We start from the raw sequence: 25,724 nt of genomic DNA, 5'->3' as shown, positions 1-25,724 counted from the left end.
GAACATGCACATGTGAGCAGTTTTCTCTGGGGAGAAGAAAAAACACTGAACCGAATGCTGAGGCCAGACACTTTCCTACCCGTTTGAGACGCAGCAGTTGCTCAGACTTGTGAGTAGAGAGGAGCTGCCACAGGGCTATGATGTGCTTTAGGTGACATCGACTTAGGGCCTGAAAGAGAAACACACCAATGAAGTAGAATTGAATGCGAGGGATGCACTCAGGAATACCTTGCTCTTCATGTCTTCGTCGCTGGTCTGTGTTGCAGCAGAACACGGAAAGGCTTAAAACAATTAGACTATTCTGGTTTTCCCTGTACGTTAAAGTAAGCACAGGAAGGCTGGTGCAAGCAGGTAGGGTGACTCAGCAGATGTGAAACATCAGTGATCAGCAGGAGTAAATATCAGGACATATTACCATAAACAAAGCAAAGATTCCCAGGGCTGGAGCTCACCCAGCCCTGACACCCTGGGTGTGGAGGCCTGCTTTCCAAAAGGCAGTCTCCCACTTCTGTCTCTCTCCAGCTGCTCAGCCCCTATAGCACCTGTGCAAGGGGAGGGCAAAGTGAAGGTGGAGTTAATGCCATGTGTACTGGAGAGGAGAGGAGTCACAGAAACAGTCTCTTCTGGCACTACTATGCCCATCAGTGGGAGAAGAGAAACCCTACCACCATCCTGGAGAGAGAAGCGGAGGATATTCAGTTCTGTGCTGGTGAAAGCTGACTCTTCAGGGGAGGCTTCCCATGGTATCTGCCTTCTCTTGGTCTCTGTGCTGCATCATACCCAGCACTTGCATCACCTGACTCAATGATTCCCCTGCTTGTTCCTGAATCCTAGCAGGACACCAAGGATCTGCAGAGCAAGTGAATTTGACACATCACACTTCCTGCCCCAGCTCTGTTGTAGTGGTTACAAAGGGCTACCCAACAACATAAGCTGGCTGAGCCCTACCTCAACGTGTGTCTGCAGGAAAGATGAAATCACCTCACTTGCCCTGGGGCATGTGGGGTTTTTAATACCAATTTTTAAAGTTGGGCTGTTGCTGCGCTTGGAGACCAGTCTGATTGGATGTGTTTTCGAGTTTGTACACTCAGGGAATCTGCTCACTGGACTCACCTTCAGCACGTGGGGGCTTGTCTGATCCCCCATCTGCAAAATAACTTCAACATAATGGGTCAGAAGCATATCTGGGTCCTCTCCAGCCATGGCCAGGAATCCCAGCGTGATTTCAGCAACTGACAGAGCTTCACAGATGTCATTGTAGGACTGCAGTTCCCCACTGATCATGTTGATCATAGAGTTAGGGAGGGAGCTCTGTAATTGGAGGAAACACAGTCACCACTTAGCATTCCTCATCATTCCCTTTCATTATGCAGTGAAGACCTGCGTCTCACGGGTGCCCAACCTGCTGGAGCCCCAATATAGGACCAATTCTCAAAGTACAGGGAGCTAAAGATAAAGATGTTTACCTCCATTTCCTGAATCAGGATGTACGGAGGAGAGAACACTAGGTTTGTGGGCATTTAAGGCACAAATGAGTTAAAACATGAGGCACCACTGAGTGTCCTCCTTATGGGCCCCTATAACTCAAGAGGTGCATGTGGGAGGAGTAAATTCAGATTTTTATCCAGTTAGAAAGCCTCTGGTCACTCGCTAGTCCTGCTACTTTGTCCATCTCAGAGACTCACCTGATTGAGTTTGCTCTTTACATCGTTAAACAGATGCTCATAATTCCGGTCATGTCTGTACACCAGGGTGGGTATTCCCTGTTGGGAGAGAGCGCACGCGTGTGAAATAAGGCTTACAGGTTGTCGATCTTGGTGGAATGCACTTAGGTCGCCCCTGTTGTAGCACATGCCAGCTGAATAGCAGTGAAATGAACACCAACACTGGCTGAAGAGTTGTCTGCAAAAGGTTGCAACTGGCTCCCATCCTCCTTACCACTAGAGTGATGAGCGGCTTCCCCTGCAGGAACCTGCTGGTGACCTGCTGCTGGATCTTCTCCAGGTTGAACTCCTGCAGAGTCTCCCCGCCTTTCTCCACGCTGTACTGGCAATTGGACAAGATCAGAGGGACCAGGTCTCTCTCCACCTCATAACTGATCACATGCAGATCAGCCACCTCTGAAGGGCTGATGGAGTAGCTGTGGGAAAGGAGGAAGCTTGGTTATGTTACAGGCGGAGCTGCAGAGCGATGAGCAGTCTTGATTCGCTGCTGGGGGAAGAGGAGGCTGAGGGGACAGCCGATACCCAAGAGAAGCAGCGGCATGTGGCACGTCCAGCTGACACATTACCATACCTGTTGGTTTCCATTGTGTTTTTCTCCACTGTGTAGATGAGGTCATTGTGCATGCTGATGAGGTAGCTGACCAAGGCTGTGGAGCACAGGCCCAGACCCCGTCTGCGTGGCAGGAGGTTCTCAAACTCGCTGTCTAGGGTCAAGTCAGCATCACAATAGCCTGTGGGAAGCTTAATTTCACCTGCAACAGGGCAGAGAAGCCTTTCACAACAGGCCCACAGCCACAGAGGCTGAGCTCCCTCTCCTGAGCTGGGACAGGGAACCAGTCATTTGGCAGGTTAGGATGGGGTGTTCAATAAGAAGAGGGAGGCAGAACACAGCTGTTTTGCAGCTCATCCTAAGTATTAAGGGGTGGTGAGTAGGGGCAGGAGAGAGTATTGGAAGGGGAAACAAGTTCCCCCTTTGCACCCACCCCATTTGTCGACACCTTGATGTCGAAAGCCAGCTTTCAGGGTACGTATCAGTGCTGGAAGGAGCTTAGGTTGCCAAAGGGTAATGAGGGGTCAACCTTCCATCACCTGATGTCGAGTGACCTCCCAGTCCTGCCATTCCAGTAACGACAAGATTGTACACAGCACACTCACCATTGGTATCTAACGATCTTCTCAACTTGTTCCACACAGACAGAAATGTGTTCACTCTGATTTGCCACAGATTCCTCATCTCATCTGAAGAACACAAAAACCAGGAATCCTTGAAACACCCTTTGCTGGCCTTCACAACACCTTTGAATCCCTTAATACACTGGCTTTCCAAGTGCATTCCAGAACACTAGCTAGATGGTCAGAGGGTGTCAGCTCTTCTGGTATAGCAGCTTCTAAACAGCATAAAAGCTAAAGATACATTAAATACTTTGCTAATGTTACTTTTCCCTTTACGCAATTGCTGTAGTTACCAGAGTGAGAGCCACTGGGCAATTTCTGTATTAAAACGTGGTCCACGCTATGGAACAGTGTCGGATGGCTGGGATTTGCACCATCACTTGAGCTTTCAGTAATTCATCCAACAGATCTCAAGCAAACCCTCCACGTTCATGTGCTCACGTCCTCTCAAACTGGCTGATGACTCTGGCTATGTACACACTGCAGCTAAAGTCAGTATAAGTTATGTCGCTCGGGTGTGAACAAGCTACCCCTGGAGCGACATATGTTACAATGATGTAAGCGCTGGTGTGGACAGCGCTATGTCGGCAGGAGAGCTTCTCCCATCTATATAGCTACCGCCACCCACAGGGCCTGGAGTAATGAAGTACCCAGGAGAGCCGTTTCCTGTTGGCTTAGAGCATCTGCATGAGCAGCGCTCCCGCAGCTACATTTGTGCAGCGGTGCCGCTGTGAGCTCCAAGCAGAGCCATAGCCTTCCACGCACAAGGGGCCAGGACTGCTGAGGGGTCAGGGTGGGTCATTCCCTTTAATGGGAGCCAGAGCTCACACCGCAGGCTTTGCTTTTAAGCTTAGGAGACGTGTCCACTTCAACTTTGAACCTCCAGGAGAGTCAAGCCCTTTGCACCGTTTGCCTGATGCACTGTGTGTGCGCTTTTGTTAATGACAAACTGGAAATATTAAAATTGGACCATCTCCTGCCAGTCTTACCTGAATGGAATTTAGAGACAAAGTCTCGGATTGTGCGGTGTTCCACATCTGTAATATTCTGGAATCTTTTCACCAAGTCTCTCTGCAGAGCCAGGATGTCTGGTAAAAACTTAACCAGCCTCAGTTCAGCTTCCTAGAAAGTGGGAGAGGTGCCAGGAGTATGAAGGCAGATCATACCGGAGATGCAGAGACTGCACAAAGGGTTGGACAAGCTTGCAAAGGACACAGACTTGCAGCCTTGATGTGTGTTTTTATTTAAACTATTTCTGAATGTTTAATGACAAAAAGCACAATACTTTACACATGCAAAACTCACCGAGCGTACAATGCTATAGACAATGCTTATGTAAATAAAAATATGGAGAATGTCTTGAATTTGAGCATCCTCCTTGCAGAGAGGCTCATGCTATTCCTTCTCCATTTCAGTCTGATTTTACTATATATGCCAATGAAGCAAGTACTTGGCTTGTTTTTAAGGTGCTTGGTCACTGGGGAAGTCACCACTGTGGTCAGTCCCTCCAGGGCACTTGCAAGGGCCAGGCAGATTGCAGAAGAGTCTGTAATACCCAGGCTGCATGTTCAGTGAAGGTCACAAAGATAGGGGGAGGAAGGGGGAAGAGTAGGAAGCTGTCTTAGGGAATGATTCCTATAGAGCAGGGGTGGGCAAACTACGGCCCGGGGGCCACATCCGGCCCTCCAGATGTTTTAATCTGGCCCTTGAGCTCCCGCCAGGGAGTGGGGTCTGGGGCTTGCCTCACTCTGGCACTCCAGCCAGGGAGTGGGGTCAGGGGCTTGCCCTGTTCCATGCTGCTCCTGGAAGCAGCAGCATGTCCCCACTCCGGCTTCTACATGTATGGGCAGCCAGGAGGCTCCACACACTGCCAATGGGAGATATGGGGCGGTGCCTGCAGATGGGGCAATGCGCAGAGCTGCCTGGTCACGCCTCTGCGTAGGAGCCGGAGTGGGGACATGCCGCTGCTTCTGGGAACTGCTTGAGGTAAGTGCCGCCTGGAGCCTGCATCCCTGACTGCCTCCCGTGCCACAACCCCCTGCCCTAGACCTGATTCCCCTCCCACCCTCAAAACCCCTCAGACTCAGCCCAGAGCACCCTCCTGCAGCCCCAACCCCTCATCCTCAGCCCCACCCCAGAGCCTGCACCCCCAGCCAGAGCCCTCACCCCCTCCCGCTCCCCAACCCCCAAATTCATGAGCATTCATAGCCAGCCATACAATTTCCATACCCAGATGTGGCCCTCGGGCCAAAAATTTTGCCCACCCCTGATATAGAGAGTGAAGTACATTAGCGGCAATGAGAGACCAAACTGCACTTTCCTGTATGGAGACGTATTGAGGTATTTCCATTCTACTTTAAGAAACTGCATAATTAGATTGTGCTTGGATTCCAAGAACAAATATAATTGTTACCAATGCAAGCTAAGAGTAATCTCATCTTGTGCTTTAGGACGTTACTTTTGGCCATATTTTTGAAAACTTCTTGCTGACCCCTATGCAGACATGAGAAATGAAATCAGGATACTGCCCTTTTGCTTCTTGGCTGGGGATCCATGCCACCCCAAAAGACTTCTGCACAGCTGTCCTGGGAGCTGCCCCTGAAGGCCACCTGGTAACTGAAACTGGTCCTGCATGCAGCAGCTCATCCGCTTAGTGGGTTAGAACACATCATTCCACTGCAATCTCTCTACTACTGACCCCTACATTGTCTTGGAACAAGCTACCAGATGGCCTGCTTCAGGCTATACAGAGCTGTCTTCCACAGGTAAACAAAGGCTGACAGAACCCAGGTGAGGCAAGTAATGATCCCACAGTATCATTAACAGCTCAACTGCCCTTTCCTCTCTTCTCACATTTGCTCTCCTCACTCTTTAAAGGGACATAACAGCTAACAAACCAGAGTTTAATCTTGAACCAAAGGGAGGGTGGCTTTGGGAGGCTGATTAGCTTCTGGTCCCTCGATGGATTTCACTTCACAGACACTAACACAAACTACCTTTATGCTTTATCTGTGATTTTAGAATATCAAAGTGCTCTTGATGCATACTGATGTACTTCCCTTTTTGACAAGTAGCTGACAGCAGCATTCATTCTCAAGATCAAAGTCATCACATTCATAGTTGAAAACAAAAAGGCAGATGTGAAGCTGTCTGTTGGAGTTTCCCTTTTGTTAATGATGATGTGTTAGCCGGAGACTGGATCTCCGAACCTGCAGTCACATGTCAGTGTGTCCTGAAAAAGAGACAGAGATCTCGGCACGCTCACCTTCTGTAGGAACTTCCAGAGGATGGGCACAACGTCCTTGCCATCCTTCTGCTGGACTACATGCCCCAGGTACTCAACTGAGATCCTCTTCCTGCAGCTCCACATCCGGGAGCAATGCATGGTGTTGTCCTTGGGTAGCTGGGACAGGAAGGTCACGGGGTCACCGTACACGATTTTCGCCACTGGGTTGGAACAGATTCTCTCATCTTCACTGATTTGTCTATTTAACTTTGCAAGTATTTTGTCCAAATCCTGCATTAAAAAGACCTAGTGTCAGAAACACAACCCCTTCCACTCACAAAACCGTCGAGGAGGACAGAGGAAAAAGGAACAGTGGTGCCATATAATTAAGTACAAGGATCTCTTTGGAAAGGGGGGTGGACTTATGAGGGAAAATATGCTGATGGTGGTAGTTCATTTATAAAGAGAGAATTTTGCAACAGCTTTGCCACATTTCCATGGTAGTTTAATGGCCAGTTACCACAGGAGGATGTCAACACTGATGGGCTCATAGCCAGGGCACTTAACATCCATGCCAGGACAACCACTGATACTAGAAAATTCTCCACACTCTCACTCAACCCCAGTGGCCCCCTAAAGTTCTCTGTTCCTTACATTCTGCACTAGGAAAGGTCAGATGGGATTGACGCCATGCTGCTAACTGGGTCTGACATCTCTCCCAAAGCCAACAGATACTTCTACTTGTCTATCAGAATCCTCTACGGTCCCTTCTTGGTCCCAGATTCTACCTCTTGCCCAAGCAGAGTAAGGTGGTTGCCCCAGGGTAAGATGTCAGATGCAGAAGCTGTGCTGCTGAGTGGTGAGACAGCACAGATGAATGCTAACCTGCCTGGATTAGCAGTGCTTTTCAAAAGCATGTAGCGGAGTGGATTTATGGGTTGGTGGGTCTGTACATCAGCACAGGTCTGGGCTGCAGTTCAGAATTCCAAGTGGTCTTTGGGCTGCTCAAGTTCATTTTTAGATTAACAGTCAGATACAGGAAGTCCAGTGGGATCTCACCTTTAATTCAGGAATAATAATGGTGTTTGCGACAATTCTTTCCCATTCATGTCTGTGCTCCTTAGTGGAGAGTGCACCATCAAAGCGAACTGGCCCTGCAACAGGGGCACAGATAGTGTGTTACATTTACAACATGTCAGTGGAAAATGAACTTAGGGTTCTTTAAATGCCTATGATTTCCCCGTGGGAACATGACATCCTTGTGAGTTGCAGTCAGTGTGTGATGAGCCATTTACACTTTCAGAGGTCCTAAGGTCTAGGCAGGCATCCATGTTAAATTATTTCATGGAGAGAAAATGAAGGGACAGTTGAGCACTTTAACACCCCACCGCCACCTTTCAGTGCTTAAGAAACTTTAATTCAGTCTCTCACTCCCATCTGAAGGGAGATCAGACATTTCACAAATGTTCAAACATACAGAGAAATTAAGGGACTTGTCCAATGTCACACCATGAGTCAGTGGCCACACAAAGAATAGAACTTGAGGAATCTTGACTCCCAGTTCAGTGCTCTAGCCACTAAGACCATGCTCCTCCATTTAAATAACTCCATAATAAGATCTGCTGCAAGACCATGATTGTGTCATGATTCAGACCTTCAAATTCTACTGAGAATCATCCTCTGTCACACCCTACTCCCTCTGACGGTTTCCTATTGTAGCTTAGAAGGTGGCATATAAACCATTACACCTGATCTCTTGAGGTTTATGCAACTGTTACATTCTTTGAGCAACTCATCAGTTTCTGTAGCTGAAAATCCTTTCCATACAGCATACCATCAGTTATGCAATGATTCCAGTCAAGACTACCAAACCAGTTTAAACCCCAGAGCTCTGGGCAGTAAGAGAGATGATCAGTCAGATCATCTGCTTGCAGGAATAGGAAATAGGTATCACTAAAGCTCTGGATCTCCCCAATTGACTTTGCTGCTGCCAATTTGAAATGCTTTGCCCATGCTGGTGCTGTGCTATCCATGGAGGAACCACACAACTCCTACACTTAAAATGACGACACTGTCCCCCTGCTGCCTTCCACATTCCGTCCGAGTGCTCTTTTCCTTACACTGGTTTGGGTGCTGGTGGGGCTCCTTGAGGAGGCTGCACAGAATGAGATGAACTACATTGATGGTCTCATCAGCGCTCTTTCCCAGAGTTTTTGTCAGCTGCTCCAGGTCCTTCTCAATGTGCAGCTGGAGGAAGCCTACTGGATCCTGCACTGGCGGCTTTATGATCCCTCGCAAGGACTTAAAGAACAACAAAAACAAGGCAAGGGTGAGAGCAAGCAGTGTAAAACTCTAGTCTGATGCACGCAAAGTTATAACCCAGCATCTTTGAGTCTTCAATGCATCTTTGAGAAGACCAACCCCTGGGACAGGACTATATGCAGGTATCTACACACATAAGGGCCAATCATTTATTCACTGCAAACTTGGAGGAAGACAGAGCTGCCCTTAAGATGTGTTTCTGCCCCAGCCTCCATTACAATGTGACATCACTGTCTGGAAAATAGATTTTTGCTTTTCTGAAGGGTCCCAACAAATCACTACAAAATAGGATTATTACTTTCACCTCTCTTTGGGGAATGGATGGAACAACCCTTCTCTTTAACCCCCATTTGTGATGGAAACGTACCAGACATACTGTGCTTGGAAGATACACTATTTTTGAAACTGTGTTTTACCACTTGATGCATTTGTTAATTTTATTATTTTCACTTGTACAAATTTATTTACTGCTCATAACACAAGAACTAGGGGTCACCAAATGAAATTAATAGGCAGCAGGTTTAAAAAACAAACGAACAGAAGTATTTTTTCACACAACGCAGTGTCAACCTTTTGAACTCTTTGCCAGAGGATGTTGCGAAGGCCAAGACTACAACAGGGTTCAAAAAAGCACTAGATAAGTTCCCGGAGGATAGGTCCATCAATGGCTATTGGCCAGGATGGACAGGGCTGATGCTCCTAGCCTCTGTTTGCCAGAAGCTGGGAATGGGTGACAGGGGATGGATCACTTGATGATTCCCTGTTCTGTTCATTCCCTCTGGGGCACCTGGCACTGTCCTCTGTTGGTAGACAGGATACGGGCTAGATGGACCTTTGGTCTGACCCAGTCTGGCTGTTCTTATATTCTTAAATTAGAGAGAGGGCTTAAAGGTATGTGCCTACAACAGCAGCTGGTCTTGCCAGCATCCACTATTAACAGCTCCTCCAGAAGCATGGGGAGGAAGCTGCAGGGCTTTTCGCAGCACTGACTGTATGAGGAGTCTTACCAAACTTCCACATGGGAAGTTACTCTGTTCAGACAACGTGCATGGTTTCCAATACCTGTGGATCTTTTGTGGCTCCCAGCAGCATTGCCAAGTGCGTGAGCAAGCGAATCACAAAGAAGACAACTGGGGACATCTCCCTCTCAGATGCTACCGTTGCTTCTCTGTGTCTGGGATCCCCGAGCACGTGGCCAGTTTGAGTTCGGTCTGTGAAATGCCTGTATAAAATTATGCACAGTGAATTTTCTGTCTTGATATGAAAAAACAAGAGAGATGGGTCGAAACACAAATAGAATCTTTTCCATATCTAACTGCTACTGATACCATGCTGCAATTTAAGGCTCTTGCATTAGAAAGGTGGTGAGAAAAGGCTGATCACTACAGACGGGTTTCACACTGCAGTACCTTGTTAGCTGGCAGCTCCCACCCCACTCCACAAGGCATCTTCCCCTAAACGTCTCTTCTATTAGGAGGTACCATGCGGCCACTGTTAGCTGAGAGTCAGGATTAGCCACTACGTGCTAGGCAGGTCAGAAACCGCTGCTGTTAGTGCTAATGATCATAAAATTAGCATGTCAGGGCTGTAAATGCCAACCTGGCTGGGCCAAGGGGCGAACTCATGAATCACAGCCCCTACAGTGTTCTAGTAGACGACACGCTCTATGCAGGCTGGTCAGGTGGTGGGATGTCAACCGAAGGTTGCCAAAGAAAATTCAACTGATAGTTCAACAGTAGTTAAGAACTGTACAGGACAGAGAGTAACAGACAGCCGAGGGTGACTAAGGAGATGAAAAGCATAAGAACACTAAACTGACAGACCCTAGCTTTTAGCTGGTCACGGCAGAACTAGACCTAGACTGGCCTCTGCAATCAGGTTAACCCCTTCACTACGGGTGGAACAACTCTCTGTGCTAGTACAATGTTTCAAGAGAACATTGATTCAGCTGAGACACCAGGATAGGGCATGCCTGTATAGCCTCTGGATGGAACGTGAGTGTTACATAATTCAGCACTGAATAAGTTAAAGTAGTTAAAACATACTGGACTCCCTGGAAGCCATCGACTGGAATGTGTTGTGAACCTCCAATCAGAGCATTGCAATCAACACACCGGCTCTGTTCCATGGGACGACCACACTGGCAAAGGGAGAAGAAGTGACACAGATTAATTAATCCCAGACAGATGCAAAGGAGCAGCATCTCAGACCCAGAGAAATGAAGCTAATTCAGACTCTGAGGCACAGTCTTGGCTCTACTTAGTTCTAAGTCCAGACCTCACACAGTGAGATACCCAGCTGATGTGGGTCATCGCTTTTACACAGGTACAACTGTGAAAAGCGAGATGCCACAGTTCAGGACAATTGCACTTGCATTTTCCCTCAGCAGTACAGCAAGGGCACTTCTGGCCTCCCCAGCCATCGCCTCTCTTGGGTGGAGACACATGTCTCTTGCCCTTCTGACCAGGGAATTTCCAGGCTGCAAAGTTCTCTAACTAAACTGTGATTTTCCCAGCAAAAGACAGACTGTCTAAGTAGGCCTCCTTTGCTTCTCTCCTCAGAGATAGTACACAGTGCGATTGCCACAGTTATACATGTTACCACACAGCTGTTTCTAAGCAAGTAAATTTATTCTTAAAGTAGTAAACATTACATAGAAAATGTATTAAAAACAATAAAAGAACCTACCCACATGCTAATATGCTAACCAGAGATCGCCCCCTCACTTCAACAAGGGCTCTGATTGGTGACTGGTCCTTCCAACCCCACACAGGGCTGTTTCCTGCAGTCATAAGTGCATCACAACTTCAGCTCAGAACCTCCACTTGATCTGATGGGGCCTCAGTACGCCAAAGTCCTTCCAACCCTTTCCTAAGGATTGGGGCCCACTTTGGACTAGAAGTCCTGTCCATTTGCTGGATTGGAAAGGAGGCCCTGAGCCAGTTTAAATCCAGGCTATTTATCCAAACCCCTTTTCCTTGTCTGTTGGTCCCTGGAGAGTCCAGTTTGAAATAGTATATGCAGACCTCTCCGGCGGATGGTGTTTCTCTGGAGATGTTACAACCTGAGTGAATTTGCCTAATTGTCCTCTATTGTTCTCTTCTTTACCCTCCACATGGAAATACATACATAGAATCCCTCAGTAACACACTGGGATTTTTAATACAATGGACTCCAAAGATATTAAACTTAATGCAATAAGGTTTGTCCAGGATATTGTCATATCTGTCAAACAAGACGGTTTAAAAAAAAAAAGGGGGTGTTTTACAGGCCTATGAAGAGAGAAGCAACTTCCCAACACTTGAATGCAACATGCGACCTGTTAATTGGAAAGCTGCTACTCGCTGAAAGAGGTTGTATTACCGCTTGGAGTACAGTCGCTGTTCCAGTATTCACCGTGCAATGCTGTAACAGTTGATCATACAGCTTGACTGCATTTAACTCTGGGATAGAATTAAATAGCAAATAAAATATAGTGCAGGCAGCTTTTAAAGAAATAAACCACCACTCGAGCCCAAACTCTTACCTCTCCAATAGTGCAGGGATGGCCATTTGGACACACTGTGAGACAAAGAAATCAACAGCATGGTACGGTGAGCAGGACAGAGGTGCATTTTTAAAACAAATAAAACCCATGCATTCCCCTCTGGGTTCACACACGCACGCACACGCACAGCCTGACAGCAAGAAATCTACTTCAAGATCCAGATCTAGTGGAAACCAGTAAAATTCTTGGAGCACATAGGAATCGTATTAGCTGTCCATACAGAAGCCAGAGGTCATTCTGTCTCTATGCTGACTATGTCTTATAAAGAAACTAGAGAGAAATGCCTGGAAGACTTTGCCACCGTATACTAACAGGGTTTTGCAAGCATGACAAATAATATGAAATTCCTCTGAGGCATCACATAAATACTTCTACTCTCCTGCTCCACGGACACATAACTGGACTTTCTGGAACAGTTATTCTCGGGCAATGGCTCTTCCTACACTGCTACCAATCCACTCAGGGATACTTACCATACCAGCGCAGCTGCTTCATTCCCTCCCAATTCACAGCCTGAACCATCAGATCTTCAGGCATTGTGGGCAGAAAAGAACGCTAAAAAACATTCACATGAATAAATACATTACTACAGCAATGGCTCAGCAACACACCTGTTTTCCGGTTAAATTACACATGAGAGAACATTAAGGCTGTGGCAGCTTGTCAATTGCTCATCAGTGCAAGGAAATAAGGAGAAATGGAGAGGCAAAACAAGTGGTGAATTCTACTCAAAAGTAAGAAAACTTTATATTCAAATGGGATGTGTTGCTGAGGAAGCAGCAGGCTCAGCCCTGAGAAGGGAAGGGGGCGTTACTCCACAAACCCTCCAGCCAATTAAAGGAGGAGGTTGACAAGCTACAGTGGGAGGCTAGGAAGGTAGGAGAAGCAGAATGGGGATGGTTTAAGGCAGGGGTCACACTGGGGTTAAAAGAAAAACAAAGGTGGTGTTACTTTTCCAAGTGCCCACAAAATGTGGTCCACCTGTGAGATACCACTCCCAGTAGACTGGGCAGGTGATGATGCTCTCTGGGTTTCTTGAGCTTGGCTTCCCTTCGGTACTCTGCTGAACACTGCTAGGCTCCTTAAATATTTGATTAGGAGGTGGGGAAAAACTGGCACTCTCCCAAGCCCACTTGCTTGTGGGGCCATAATGAGCTTCACTCAGACTAGATTGTGCAGATCTTTGTAGGGTGACCCTCCCACTCCTTTCCTGCATGCTTTGGATGAGCAGTGAAATAATTAATAATCCAAGAGAGTTAGCACTGAGTATCCCAGTTAGTGCTCAGGGAGATGAATTGTACCCCTCAGATCTACTGGTTCAGAGTCTGCAAACACAGGCAGAAGTCCCTGTATCAGTTAGCCGTGAAAACATGACAGGAGAGTATCTCAGCCTCTCAGTAACAGCTAGGTACTTTTTAATGAAAGCTCAGGTTCTGGAGAGTAAGAAGGCAGCATGAACGAGGTGCCAGCATTGACTGAGCCAGCACTAGCATGGACGGGCTGAATCTGTGCCCTGGTTTCAAGGTTCAGATTGAGGATGCCATGGAAAGACCAGTTTCCTTACCCGCATGGTGGCGGGAGAGAAGGCCAGGCTCCTCAGGGGTTCGAGGACTCGATTCTGCCCACATAGCAAGAGGGCTGCAGCATGAACGACTATTTCAATCAGTGCCCCACTGGGGCTGAAGTGTTGGGGTCTCACTGTCAGTGATGGGAGACTGTTGGTCACAAGAGATGCTGCAAATTGCTTCAGGGCTGGAGAATCCAGGGCTTTGGAGTGTTGGATGAACGTGTTCATAGCATCACATTGCTGAAGGCAAACATTACAAAACAAAAATAAAGTACGCAATTGCCAACCAGACGAAAAGGTCCAGCAGCTCTTTATACACAATCTAATGAAGAGTGATACCCCACAGTGCCTTGAAGTAACTGACTATCTATTTACTGGAGTTGGTCCTTCAGTGTATGCAGAGGAAGGATGGTCCAGTGGCTAGGCTAGGACAATGGCCTGAGATGTGAGAGATCAGGGTTTCAATTTCCTGCTCTGCCACAGATTTTGTGACACCTTGGGCAAGCCACTTAGTCTCTGTCTCCATTCCCTACCTGTAACTATAGTACTTCCCTACTTCATAGGGGGTGTTAAGACTATGAAGTGCTCAGATACTACAGTAAATAGGGTCCGATAGAGCCCTGTGTTAGACAGGGAGGAGGTCCCCTCTTTGGAACACATTCAGATTTCTCTTCAGCTAATCTCTGCCAGATGCTCTCAGAACTGCATTTTGGGCAGCAGGGTAAAGGATGTTCTCTCACATCTGTGACCTAAAGCTTCTTCTCTCAGAAGGAAACAAGTCTGTTCCCTGACAGTCTACAAGTTGCCAACAGAGCAAGGTATCTCACCTCTTTTTTGGGGTGGAGGTTTGTGTTCCTGCATCCATACAGAGCAGTGAGTTCCCTGAAAATAGCCAAGAGCAGGTGAACAGCTTGTGCAGACCCAGAGCTGTTACATGCCTGAAAAACAAGAGAAACTGGTTATGCAGAGGATAAGGGGCTATATCGCTACTACCTCAGCTGTCATTGCAATCTTTGCTCATTAACAGACATGCACATTTCCCCTTTGACCCCGATGTAGGTCGCTCTCCCATTGTCACAGAAGGTGACAGGCAAAGGAAACGGCTATTCAAACTTGAGGAGACATGGCATAATAAAAGCCACTGTCTTGGCCCAGCCGTCTCTGAGAAAGTCCCCCTCTGCAGAGGGAGCACTTTATGTTTATGTGGATTTCCACCATTCCCTGTCAGAGCCTCACAAGAACCTGCTTGCAGGGAAGTCCACTGTCCTGAACACAATGTAAAAACTCACTGGGTATCTGAAACACCAGTCAAGGAGACCCTTTTTCTATCCACCAGAAATATTTTCTGAACTTCCCTGGTCTAGCCAACCTGCCATTCGTCTGTTGCCCCAACTAGACAGTACATACTTAACCAAAACTGGAAGTTATTATTAACTGGTCATATTACTGTAGCATCCACAGGTTCCAATCACAACTAGGGCCCTGGAAGTGAGGCACTAACAGGAAGACACAGGTCATTCGCGGAGCAGCTCACAATCAAAGAGAACGAGCAACATATGAAGAGGTAGGGAAAAGGAGAAAATTAAATGTATACAGTATCTGTCAGCATGCTTTTCATGCACACCTACTTCACTACACACGTATAGTTATTAAGTTTGGAAATTACGTAAGTAAGTATGAAAAGGCAGTGAAAGGAAGCACAGCCTGCATGGAAAACCCACTTAGCCCCTCAGCCAGTTGGTTGGAAGGAGCCTAAGCCTGTTATTCAAGAAGTGCTTCACAGAACATTTTTAAAAGGGGAGACAGTGGTGGGGAGGATGATGTGACTGGCAAACAGCACTGGAGATGGGGACAATCATCCAAATTTCACATACGATGGGCGAGATGCATGTCAACAGAGAACAAAGATCGGGTCCAGTTAAAAGCCATCAGAATAATAGCAAGCAAAGAAAAATCTCCCTCTCAGGCATGTGAGAGAGAGGGGAGGGAATGGCTGACAGCAAAGCACCAAGAGCTAAAATACTTGCCCTCTTAATCTCTCCAAAGGATCACTGTAAGCCCTACCCAAAAGGGAGCATCTGTGCTGACTGGGGAGAAGAGTCTTACCTTCTGTGCTTCTGCAACGCCCTTCATCTTGCACTCAATCATTGCTTTTCCCACAGCATCACGCAGGACTCTGTAGTTCTTGCCACATACCAAGTACCGATCAATCTGACTAGGTTGGTCCCTCTGTAGCAACAAAGTACAAACAACCCACGCGCACACAGTGTGAATACCGGGCAGACTTTAAGAATGTCACCTTACAAGAGGGAAACTGTTCCATAGAAGCATCCATGTTGTCTGTTGGAGGATGCGGTTCATTTCTATTTTAACTAAAATGCAGTGTGCAGGGAGAAGGGCTGCGACTTCCCAGCTAGGGTGAGTGTTTGGTGATGCCTCTTCCAGGCTGCTAGTCAGACAGAGAGGTTGGTTCTGCTTGGGATGTTGCTGCTCTGGGAGCCAGGCTTTGACACAAGCAAAATAATGGCCTTTCTTCAGGTCAGAAGAAATTCCTTTCTATGGAAGGCAGGGAGTACCCTCACCCATACCTGCTCCAGCCCCGCATGACAGTACCAGAGAGCCACACACCGTCCACAGACACATGAAAAAAAAAATGCAAATACAAAAAAACCCAAGAGGAGGAAACAGCATTCAGAAACACAAATTGTTAAGGAAAGATGAGTCAGGGAGACATGTTTGCTTTACCTGTTGTTGAATGATTTCCACTGGGAATACCCAATGAAATTGACTCTCATCCGAAAGCTTCTGAGCAAACTCCATCCCATACTGGTTAGTCAGTTTTCGGACCAGGTAAACTCGGTACCAGTCATTCCCAGCCAGCCTACAGAACCTCATTACTTTCTGAAGATATTGCTGCTTATCCACTGCCTTATCCCACTCTGTAGAAAGGATAAAGTCAGTCAAAATTTCTTATCTTGGTCAGCTGTTGCTGTCAGAACTGGCCACAGCATTGGGATCCATTTCCCTGATCTAATCCATTATTCGAGATCTTAGTAGCCCCTCCTTCTCAGAGGTTCTTACCCAGGAATATACAGGGATCACAATGCCCTTATTCTGCAGCTAGAGAAATCTTGATATGGGCATTTCTATGATGAAGAGCAAATGGTTTGCATAGCGACACAGAGACCTGGAACATGTCTAGCAAGTCCATCAGAGGGGCCTGTATCCTGGATTTAGCCTTTGACACATTAGCATTTTCAGTTGAGGGCAGCAGAGCCCAACTTGCCTTTAGGTCTCTGCATTTCCAAGAGCAGCTCTGCAACCCTATCCAGGCATAGCCGTACCCTGGCCACCCCCTGCAGGTACTCAATAGAGGACTCCCGAAGGGTTTCTTGGCTATTCCTCTTCAGATAGCTCTCCAGAAAGCGTCCGTCTTCCCGCAGACAGTTGTTTTGGTCTTCCTGAGTGCAGGCTCCAATCTTTTCATACATCGAATCCTGCAAAGGGAAAAATCAGTCCGATTTCCAGCATGGTGCCCCAAGCCCAACTGATGGAGTTTACGCCTCTCCTGGCCTGATCTAATCATGCTCAAACCAGACCCAGCGTCCTGAAGCAGAGGAAGGGGATGCGAAAGCAGGGGAGCTCATGGAATGCTACAGCACAAGCCTTCTCTGGGGATCTGACAAAGCAGGAGTACCTACTGCTGAACAGAGCCGTGGTTTTAACATTCTCTCAATCTCGCCCTTTCTAGCTGGATAAAACTCCTCCCCACGTAGTCAGTGTGTGCATTAGCTCAGCCAGGATTTTATAGAAAAAGCCGTATTCTTGAAACATTGCTCTGTTGGGCCAGGACATCCCCACACAGCACCTCTGACATGAGGGAGATGGGGCAAGCAGACCTACCTCCAAACAATTGACAAAAAGTGCGTAAAGTTCTGTCTTGTCATCTTTGTCCAGGATCTGGCACTGCTCTACCTGTACCAGGTATTCCTGCAGGTAGGCTTTCACATCACTGAAGCTATGAAACAGAGAAACCTCTTCTTACCAACTACTGCAACGCTGATGGCTACTAATCATTATTTAGAACATAAATTGCAAATTCTGTCCACATGGCAGAGAAGTTCACTTCAGGTCCAGCTGAGAGGGAAGCAAAAGTCAAGGTGGGTCATAGCTGGAGTCACATGGGACCTCTGATCCACCAAAAAGCTATCATGGTGATAAGAACCAGTACTATGGGCAACAATGTTGTGCCATCACACCCCAGCATGGTCCTATATAACCTCCATTATCCTAGGCTCTGAATGCTGGCCAGGTAACATGGTAACCTAATTCAGCCTCCAAATGAAATTGAGACATTCTATGTAGTGTTTCCTTTGCCATGAGACCCTCAACCATAGAAGAAACACAAATACATACTATGCAAGGACTGATGTCTGTATAGAGAAAAGCCCTCTCACTTTCTATTCTGAATCTAGCACTGGAGAAACCAGCACATGCATCATTTGTGGGAATTCCCCCTCTGTATGTGGCTCACACAGTGCTACACTGGATTGGCCAAAAGTGGGTTACTAAACACAGAGACAGTAATAAACTACACTTCTGAAGCCTCAGACATGCTTACTTAAAGGGCAGCTTTTCTGGATGTGACAGTCTCTTTGTGTGACAAATGTACAGTGCAGAGTGAGTAATTTAAACACAAAAACGCTCACATCATACAGTTAGAAAATTAAAGATTTATAAAATATTCATTTGCCAGTGTTCGCAGTGTTCTTTGCGCATCAGTGTATCAGCTTCATTCTTTAGCTTTCCTAAGAGTTCTCTCACATATAGGTCAGGAGTAGCTCCTGATTAGCTCACATGTGGGTCAGGACTGGACGGATACATATTCTCAAATGTAGGGCACAAAAAGATACTGCACACACAAATACACCCCCAACCCAACACTGGTGCTGATACAGAGGCAAAGATTGGTTTTCACAGTACGAGGTTCAAATCTCAGAACTTGGCTAAAATTCTCCCTCATTCTGTGAGTAGCACATGACTAAAGAGCAGGGAGAGAAGCTGGCCTGGCTGAAGAGGTTAAGGATGACATGTAACCCACGCTCATCCATCAGCTTTTTGACTGAACTTACCTGTATTTCAAAAGCAGCTTCAGCACCACTGAGCGGATGATAGGAGTCTTATCCACCACGTCGTTAAATGGGGACAGCAGTTTTGTGTACACAGTGCGGTGCTCTGAATACAGAGGAAAAATTGACTCATGGGCTAGGGCAGGGGTTCTCACAACAAATTTTTGGTGGCCTCAGAGTGCGGCCACCAACTGTTGCTGGTGACGGCTCTGACAATTTTTCCAAAAATACTTAATTTTAGGAAAAACAAATAAATATGCACACGCATGTCCAAATCATTGTCATTTATTTATGTTGGGGTGTTTTTTGTTTTTGTTTTTTTTTCCGCAGACTCAGTAATAAAAATAATTTACAGTTGTCTCTATTCTGTACTGGACCTAAACAGAACAGAAACAAATAAGGAGCTTTGCATGTTTTTGTCTTTTTTGTTGTTGTTTCTTTTGCTTTTTTGGTTGCTTTTGTAAGACCTGCTAGGTAGTAAGTCTGCTTCTGTGAAAAGTGACATTTGTATGTTTGTTAATATCACTTTTCACAGCAGCAGACTTGCTAGCTAGCTGGAAGGCAGTGAAAAGTGATATTAACAAACATACAGATGTCACTTTTCACAGCAGACTTACACAGCCCTGGCAAGCCAGGAGACAAATTAAGCCCTGGATGGAGATGGGGGTACTGAGGCAGCGGGTCAATGGGGGAATGGATGGGGACCAGGGGAGGCAGTAGGGGCCAGGGGTGACTGGGGGGCGGGGGGGTGGAAGGGGTGAGCCTAGGGACAGGAGCCCTGCAGCCGCATGATTGGGGACCAGAGCCCTGCGGCCAGGGCCAGAGGATGCAGCAGGAGCCAGGAGTATTGGGGGGCTGAGCCCGCCGCCGGCACCCATTGCCACATGGCAGGGTGATGGAGCATGTGGCCAAAACCTGGGGCCAGGGGTCACAGCGAGGGCCAGGGGTGATGGGGGGAGTGAACCCAGGGACTGGAGCCCTGCAGCCGGGGCTGGATCGTGTGGCCCCGCGGCTGGAACCTCAAACCCTGCAGCTGGGGGATGGAGCCTGCCGCTGTGAGGCCAAAGCCTGAGGCCGGAGCCCCATGGTTGGAGCCCATGGCCGGAGCCTGAAGCCCTGCGGCTGGGGGACGGAGCCCACTGCCGTACAGCTGGAAGCTGCCACTTGCCACCCCAGGGCTGGAGCCTGACCCCACCACCTCCAGGAGCGTGGGGAACTCATTAGCTGCCTGCTCCTCTGGTGTTTGTGGCTCCACAAGAGAGCAGGGCCCAACCCCTGCTGGTGGCTCGGGGGTGGGGGAGGAGACTGTTTTGCCCACCCCACCCCCCATTCACAACCCCGGAGGCTGTGGCCACACAAAAAGCCCCTGGTGGCTACATTTGAGAAAAACTGGGCTACAGAGAGAGGCAGGAAAACAGATTCAATCAGGTTGTTGACACTGGCAAGAGGAACTGAGCTTACTTGTTGGGCCTATTCTCAAAGGCTCCCGGTGAACAAACAGCAGTCTGAGCAGCTCCTGGATCACCGCTTTCTCTGGGGGTTCATTATCTTTGAAACACATGGTGGAAACCAGGTCTATGAAGAAGCTATTGCACATCTGACGGAACTGGGCGTTCCTCTTTATTGCAACACTGAGGAAACGGTAGGAAAAGAAATCACTAAGGTAGCCAGACAACTGCAGAACCAGGTAAATTGCGTGGCACTGCTACACAGGTCCAACTAGATGATCTAGTGATTCCTTCTGGCCTCAAACTCTACGCCTGACGTTGTGTGTAAAGCTCAAGTGCCCATGGTCAATAGGGTGATTTTATCAGCAAAACGAGACTCTATATGAACAACCAGAGTTTTAACAAGGCATTATTACAAGGCATTTCTCAGAGCTATTATCTATGAAAACTGTATCCCACTGCTATTTGTGATCTGACTGCCAGCGACCCAGGACGCTGTTACCGCTGACTTCTTGCTAAGAAGCAGAAACCAGTGACCCAAGATAGGAGTAGTTCAACTGTTTGATTCAGCCACTAATAGCACTTTGCTTTACCGAATATCTGAAACGTCTCAAATGGAATGAGGTAACTTCCTTGCCAGATCTTTAAACACAGGGCAGAGGGGAAATACCGGAGACCAGTATAATTTATCCTGCCAACTCTTCCTGTACTTAGACCTTCAGTGCTGAGGGTCAGGGTCTCCCAACACAACTAGCCCAATTATCTCCTGCTGCAGGGTTAGTGATGCAGGGTTTTTATAGGAAGGATGGAATACCTGAGCTCCTGGGAGATGGTTACACTATAGTCATCTGGCAGGTTAACTTTGCAGTATGGACAGAACATCTGCCCTGGTGTCAGCCACTGTTTGATGCAACTCTGACAGAAGACATGATCACAAGGCAGGTTGACTGGATCCTTAGGGTCTTCCAGGCAGATTGGACATGGCTTCAGACCATATCTGTAATCCAATCAACACAACTAAATCCAAGCAGTCAAGCTACGGGCCTAAAGAGTCTTCTATTGCAACTCAGTTTAAAGACCATAAGAGGGAACCTGGGTCTCACTGGCACGTCTCTCAAGGTCAGGGACGAGGATAAGGTGGCAAGTTGTTTTTATTCATCCAGCTTTCACCATGATGAATACAAAATTGCCATACACCAGAAAGTTGTTGGTGCATAAAAGCAAGAATAAGATTCCAGGTTACAGCATAGAACATCCCACAGGTAGAGAACTAATTGCTACAGTTCAGTGTGAACCCTGCACTGGCATTTGTAAGCACCCACCAAAATTAGGTCACAAGGTAAATTAGGGCAACATATGGAATAATCTATTCATGTTATTCTCTTATTTTCACAGTTAAGCATGTAAAAGTGCTTGTGACAAATATTACTGGCTTCTCCTTTGCCAAGAAACCAAAAGGACATTTTTATCCTCCTGCCTAGATTCCTTTTCAAACAGATAATCCAAGTGATCTAGAGCCTCCAGCTGACCTACTCCACAGAGATACATCCTAGAGAATATAAGGGTGAAGTTCATCCCACATATTCATGGACGGTGGGTATCAATGGCGGGGGAAGGCTAAGCCTACCCAAACTGCCTACCTGGCCCTGCCCACACTCCACCCCCAGGCTCCCTCCTGCTTCCCACCATGCTCTGCTGTGGGCGTGGCTCTTCCTTCCCATGTGGGCGGGGCCCTGGGCCAGTGGGCTGGAACAAGGAGGAGCGGGGGCAGGAGGCCATAGCCCTTCCACTTTTCTCCAGGGTGGACCCTGCCCCCTTCCCCTCCTCTTCCCTCCCGGCCAGGCCATCGAGGAGCCTGGCTGGGGAGCCACAGAAGACCCTCCACCTGCCTGGGGCGCTGAGAGCAGCCCTGGCCCATTTCCAGGATGAGGGTCCATGACTCCATGCTGGCTCCCCACAGCTGCCCGCACAGCTCTCCCTGACCCGGCTCCAGCCTGGGAGGGGTGGGGGATCAGAGCCACAGCCTGGCCACAGTAAGAGCCACGCAGCAGCTATGGAGTCGTGGACCCTCCACCTGCCCCGGGCGGGCGGGGACACGGGCCGGGGGCTGCTCAGGCTCCCCGCACCACGGTCAGGTAGAGGGTCCGTGGCGGCTCCACACAGCTGTCCACCCAGCTCTTATCACGGCCGGGCTGCGGCTCTGAGGCTCCCGCCCACACCAGCTGGAGCCGGGTCGGGAAGAGCTGCGTGGACCACTGTGAGGAGCCTGGGTCCCTCCACCTGCCCTGGCTGCGGGGGCCTGGGACACGGGCAGGAGGCTGCTTTCGCCTCCATCTCGAGGGGACCCTTCCCCCCTCCCCTTTTGGGAGGGCTCTGGTGCCCTTGCCCCGGGACGGGACTACTGTGGGCCAGAGCCTGCAGCCAGGGACGGCAGGCGGCTGGAACCGGTGCTCACACCGCCCGCCCACCCACCGCACTGGGGGCCACACTCAGCTGCCTGCCTGCCGCTCCGGGGCTCAGGCTGGGGGCCACACTGCCTGCCCACCAGCCGGCCGCTCCGGGGCTGAGGCAGACGCTTGGGAGGCCTGGAGCTGGTGGGGGTGCCCTCTGGGCTCCAGTGGGGGAAGGGAGGTGGGAGGGGTGAGGCCCCAGGCAGAAGGAGAGCGCTGGCCGGGGCTCGCCTCCCCAAGCCAGCAGTTCACCCGCCACCCATGGTCGCTAGTTACATTTGGGATAAATTTGGCCCATTCCTACAACAGCAGCAAATTTCATTCATTCAATCTATGCTGAAGCTCATAGGCTCATGAGAGAGCTGCCTCGCACTTGCTGAAGGAAGAGGGAAGTGGGAAGTAATGACAGGATACACGGAAGTCAGCCTACTGCGTAATATGTTAAAAAAACACTTGGGAAAATACAAAACTATAGTCTCATAAAAGGAGATGAAAAGGTTGTCCCTGCACACCCGCTACAAGCTCTGTAGGGACTCCGATCTCCCAAGGCTCAGCCTGTCAGTGCCTTGGCTGAACTGTGCGCTCCTCACCCCGGAGCCCACATGCTCTGCATGCTACACCATCTGTTCCAGGCTCAATGCAAAACTCTACAACGCTTCGTGTAAACCTACGAACACACCCTTTTAGGAACATGCCCATCCCAATGACCTTACTTGCAAATAGTTGCGTTGGCTTCCTCCTTACATTGGTACAGCACTTTCATCACTGCAGTGAAAGTTTTATGAGTCTTGACGTCAGAGTCCCACTGAAGACACTGGAAGGGAGGGCAACAATAAGTGACTCTACTTTGCTGCTTTAGATGGAGATTTCCAGGGACAGGAGAAGCAAAAGGAAGGAAAAACCCTCAAATGCAGCCAGCAATGCCTATATATATTTGTTCACATTAGCACAGCAGTTTATCACCACACTTTTTGGTACAGGGAAAAGCAGCTGGCTTGACAGTTCTTGAGAGCAGTCAGGGGCATCTGAAATTGCAGTAGCTGTGGGAGCAGGGGACAGGGTGGCCTTTCAAGCACCACTCTTGTGTGGCTCCCCTCTGGGTGCTGTTGCAGATTTTTCTCCTTTTTAGGCTTTTCTTTTGCCTGCTTCTGTGACTCACCTTTGGAAAAGGGAGGCCTGGGTGATCTCTTTCTAGCTGGGGTCTGTGGGGATGTGGATCCTTCATTCAGGGGAAGAAATAAGCAGGAAGCCTCAGCAAAACAACAGGGAGCTCAGCAGCTCCTACAGACAGCTCAGAATGACAACTGACTTATGGAAGCAAAAGATTCTTAATATCTGAAGTAGGATTTCTGACTGGCTGCAAACAGCAAGTCTGGCTGCAGCTCTGCATGCAGAACAGAACTAGCAGGGGTTTTTCAGAGGGCAGGTCTCATATCCAGTCCACAGATTTGACAGATTTGGTCCTGCCTCCTATAGCTACACAGTTGGATCTGTGAAACTGGCTATGAAGGACAATTTGAGGAAATCGCAATGTTTGCAGGCAATTCATGAAGAGAAGGAGAGATGAGATGTGTTGAGAACTCATTGTTCTAAAGGATTTATCCAGCTCTGTTTGTAACTAATGACCAGGAACAGGTTTTGGATAGCACTCCTTTAGCAAATTCAAATAATCTTTCAGAAAGAGAGGAGGGATCCCTACTTCAACCCCAGATGTTGCTTAATGAGGATGTTCTTACATTGCCTAGCAGCAAGATGTGTCTCTTTACCAGATCCTGCAATTCTGGAATCAGGGACTCAGTCCCAAGCAGCATGTGTTCCACAAAGAGGGACATAGAGAAGACCCGATTCCACCGAAGCCTGTCAGAGAGAAAGCACAGTTACAATACTATCACAAGGGAGCCTCCTGGGCTGAAATTAATGCAATAGGGAGGAGGAAGGGAAAAGGCAACATCAGAACATCAAGTCAGAGCAGTGTGATAGGACCACTGCTTTTCATGCTGACAAGCACTGTCTCATTGTTTCCTTGTGCTTCTCTCGACTGTTTCTTGTATCTCTCTATTGTCTCATTTCATACTTAGATTGCAAGTTCCTTGGGGCAAAGGCTGCCTTTTTGTTGTCTCTTTATATAGCGCCTAAAACAGTGGAGTTCTTAGGTGCTACCACCATACGAGTAAACAACCATATGCTAACTAGATTGTGGATAAGGACAACCCTATATAGGTTTGATTCCTATATCACGGAGCTAATAAGAGATCTCCACTATCTATAGGGTTTCTCCTTGCCCTCACTTGCTCCTGTTTTCCTAAGACACTAGATAATTTTAAACTGTCTGGGACCGTCCTCAGAGAGGAAGCACGACTGGGGTGAAGCTCCAAATGTCTGCCAGAGTCAGTGTACGTGAGGGATTAATGTGGAGATGAGCTGTAACATCAACAGTGGCAGTCTACCAAGCGCCAGGACCCACCCAGTGATTTCATCCACAGATTTAAAATGATCCTGGATCCCATTTGGAATGGGATCTGCTGGGTTTTTTTTGTTTTGTTTTTTTATTATAAACTTGGGAAAATAGAGAAAGCCCTGTAATGCAGAACAGACACGTTCTGGGGAAATGACAATCAATGCAGCCCAGCAGTAACCCTGGAGGGGTTAAAACAGTTTTAGTCCGAGAACAACAGTATTGTAGATACATTCAGTCCATATTAGACATCTTCCCCTTGAAGAGCAAGATACAAGGAGTCTTTCAAGACTGAGATTCTTAGTGGGTCCATGTTACTTACTTGACTTCCTGGAGCAGCTGATGGCACTGACTTCCACTATCCTTAGAACAGCTCTCCATACAGACAAGTTCAATGGGCATATGAAGATTCTTCACCTGCTGTAGCCAAATCTGTGGCCTGGACTTCAACACTTGATCCTCCAGCATCTCAGCACAAGCCATTGCAGCAAACACATCCAGAACCTAGACAGGCACATGCACACAGAGGCTTTAGTATAACTTGACAGCTGGAAAGGTGACATCCTCTTCCCAGCTCAGTTTCACAGCTACTTGTGAGTGGTGGGCTGTGTGCTCTGGTTTGTTATTGTAGGGTTACTCATGAGTGCTGTGCACACTGGTTTGCATTCCTGGAGTTCCAGGAT

The 25,724-nt window shown here is 48.1% G+C and overlaps 1 protein-coding gene across 12 annotated transcripts in view; it reads right to left on the bottom strand.

Annotated features, from left to right (window-relative positions):
• The window catches only part of RNF213 (ring finger protein 213), a 96,082-nt gene that overhangs the window by 2,795 nt on the left and 67,563 nt on the right, over positions 1–25,724 (bottom strand). For 9 of the 12 annotated variants that reach the window (XM_078848407.1, XM_073310511.2, XM_073310516.2 and 6 more), the window contains 26 exons: positions 25,364–25,545; positions 24,323–24,443; positions 23,300–23,400; positions 20,951–21,133; positions 20,150–20,319; positions 18,692–18,794; positions 17,463–17,577; positions 16,846–17,056; positions 16,305–16,498; positions 15,666–15,788; positions 14,387–14,497; positions 13,557–13,799; positions 12,466–12,547; positions 11,972–12,006; positions 10,491–10,585; positions 9,508–9,667; positions 8,244–8,424; positions 7,183–7,277; positions 6,163–6,414; positions 3,887–4,019; positions 2,880–2,963; positions 2,296–2,476; positions 1,939–2,140; positions 1,686–1,763; positions 1,114–1,311; positions 80–169 (listed from right to left, as the gene is read on the bottom strand). In XM_078848407.1, the coding sequence (XP_078704533.1) occupies positions 80–169; positions 1,114–1,311; positions 1,686–1,763; positions 1,939–2,140; positions 2,296–2,476; positions 2,880–2,963; positions 3,887–4,019; positions 6,163–6,414; positions 7,183–7,277; positions 8,244–8,424; positions 9,508–9,667; positions 10,491–10,585; positions 11,972–12,006; positions 12,466–12,547; positions 13,557–13,799; positions 14,387–14,497; positions 15,666–15,788; positions 16,305–16,498; positions 16,846–17,056; positions 17,463–17,577; positions 18,692–18,794; positions 20,150–20,319; positions 20,951–21,133; positions 23,300–23,400; positions 24,323–24,443; positions 25,364–25,545 (3,723 nt within the window). Of the gene's footprint in view, positions 1–79; positions 170–1,113; positions 1,312–1,685; positions 1,764–1,938; positions 2,141–2,295; positions 2,477–2,879; positions 2,964–3,886; positions 4,020–6,162; positions 6,415–7,182; positions 7,278–8,243; positions 8,425–9,507; positions 9,668–10,490; positions 10,586–11,403; positions 11,889–11,971; positions 12,007–12,465; positions 12,548–13,556; positions 13,800–14,386; positions 14,498–15,665; positions 15,789–16,304; positions 16,499–16,845; positions 17,057–17,462; positions 17,578–18,691; positions 18,795–20,149; positions 20,320–20,950; positions 21,134–23,299; positions 23,401–24,322; positions 24,444–25,363; positions 25,546–25,724 lie in introns of those variants that run through there. The other 3 variants (XM_073310520.2, XM_073310522.2, XM_073310521.2) reach the window with 3 other exon arrangements.

The sequence above is a fragment of the Lepidochelys kempii genome, chromosome 14 (genome assembly GCF_965140285.1).
Source record: "Lepidochelys kempii isolate rLepKem1 chromosome 14, rLepKem1.hap1, whole genome shotgun sequence".
NCBI classification, from domain to species: domain Eukaryota; kingdom Metazoa; phylum Chordata; order Testudines; family Cheloniidae; genus Lepidochelys; species Lepidochelys kempii.
This window is presented reverse-complemented; position numbering and strand designations above follow the sequence as displayed.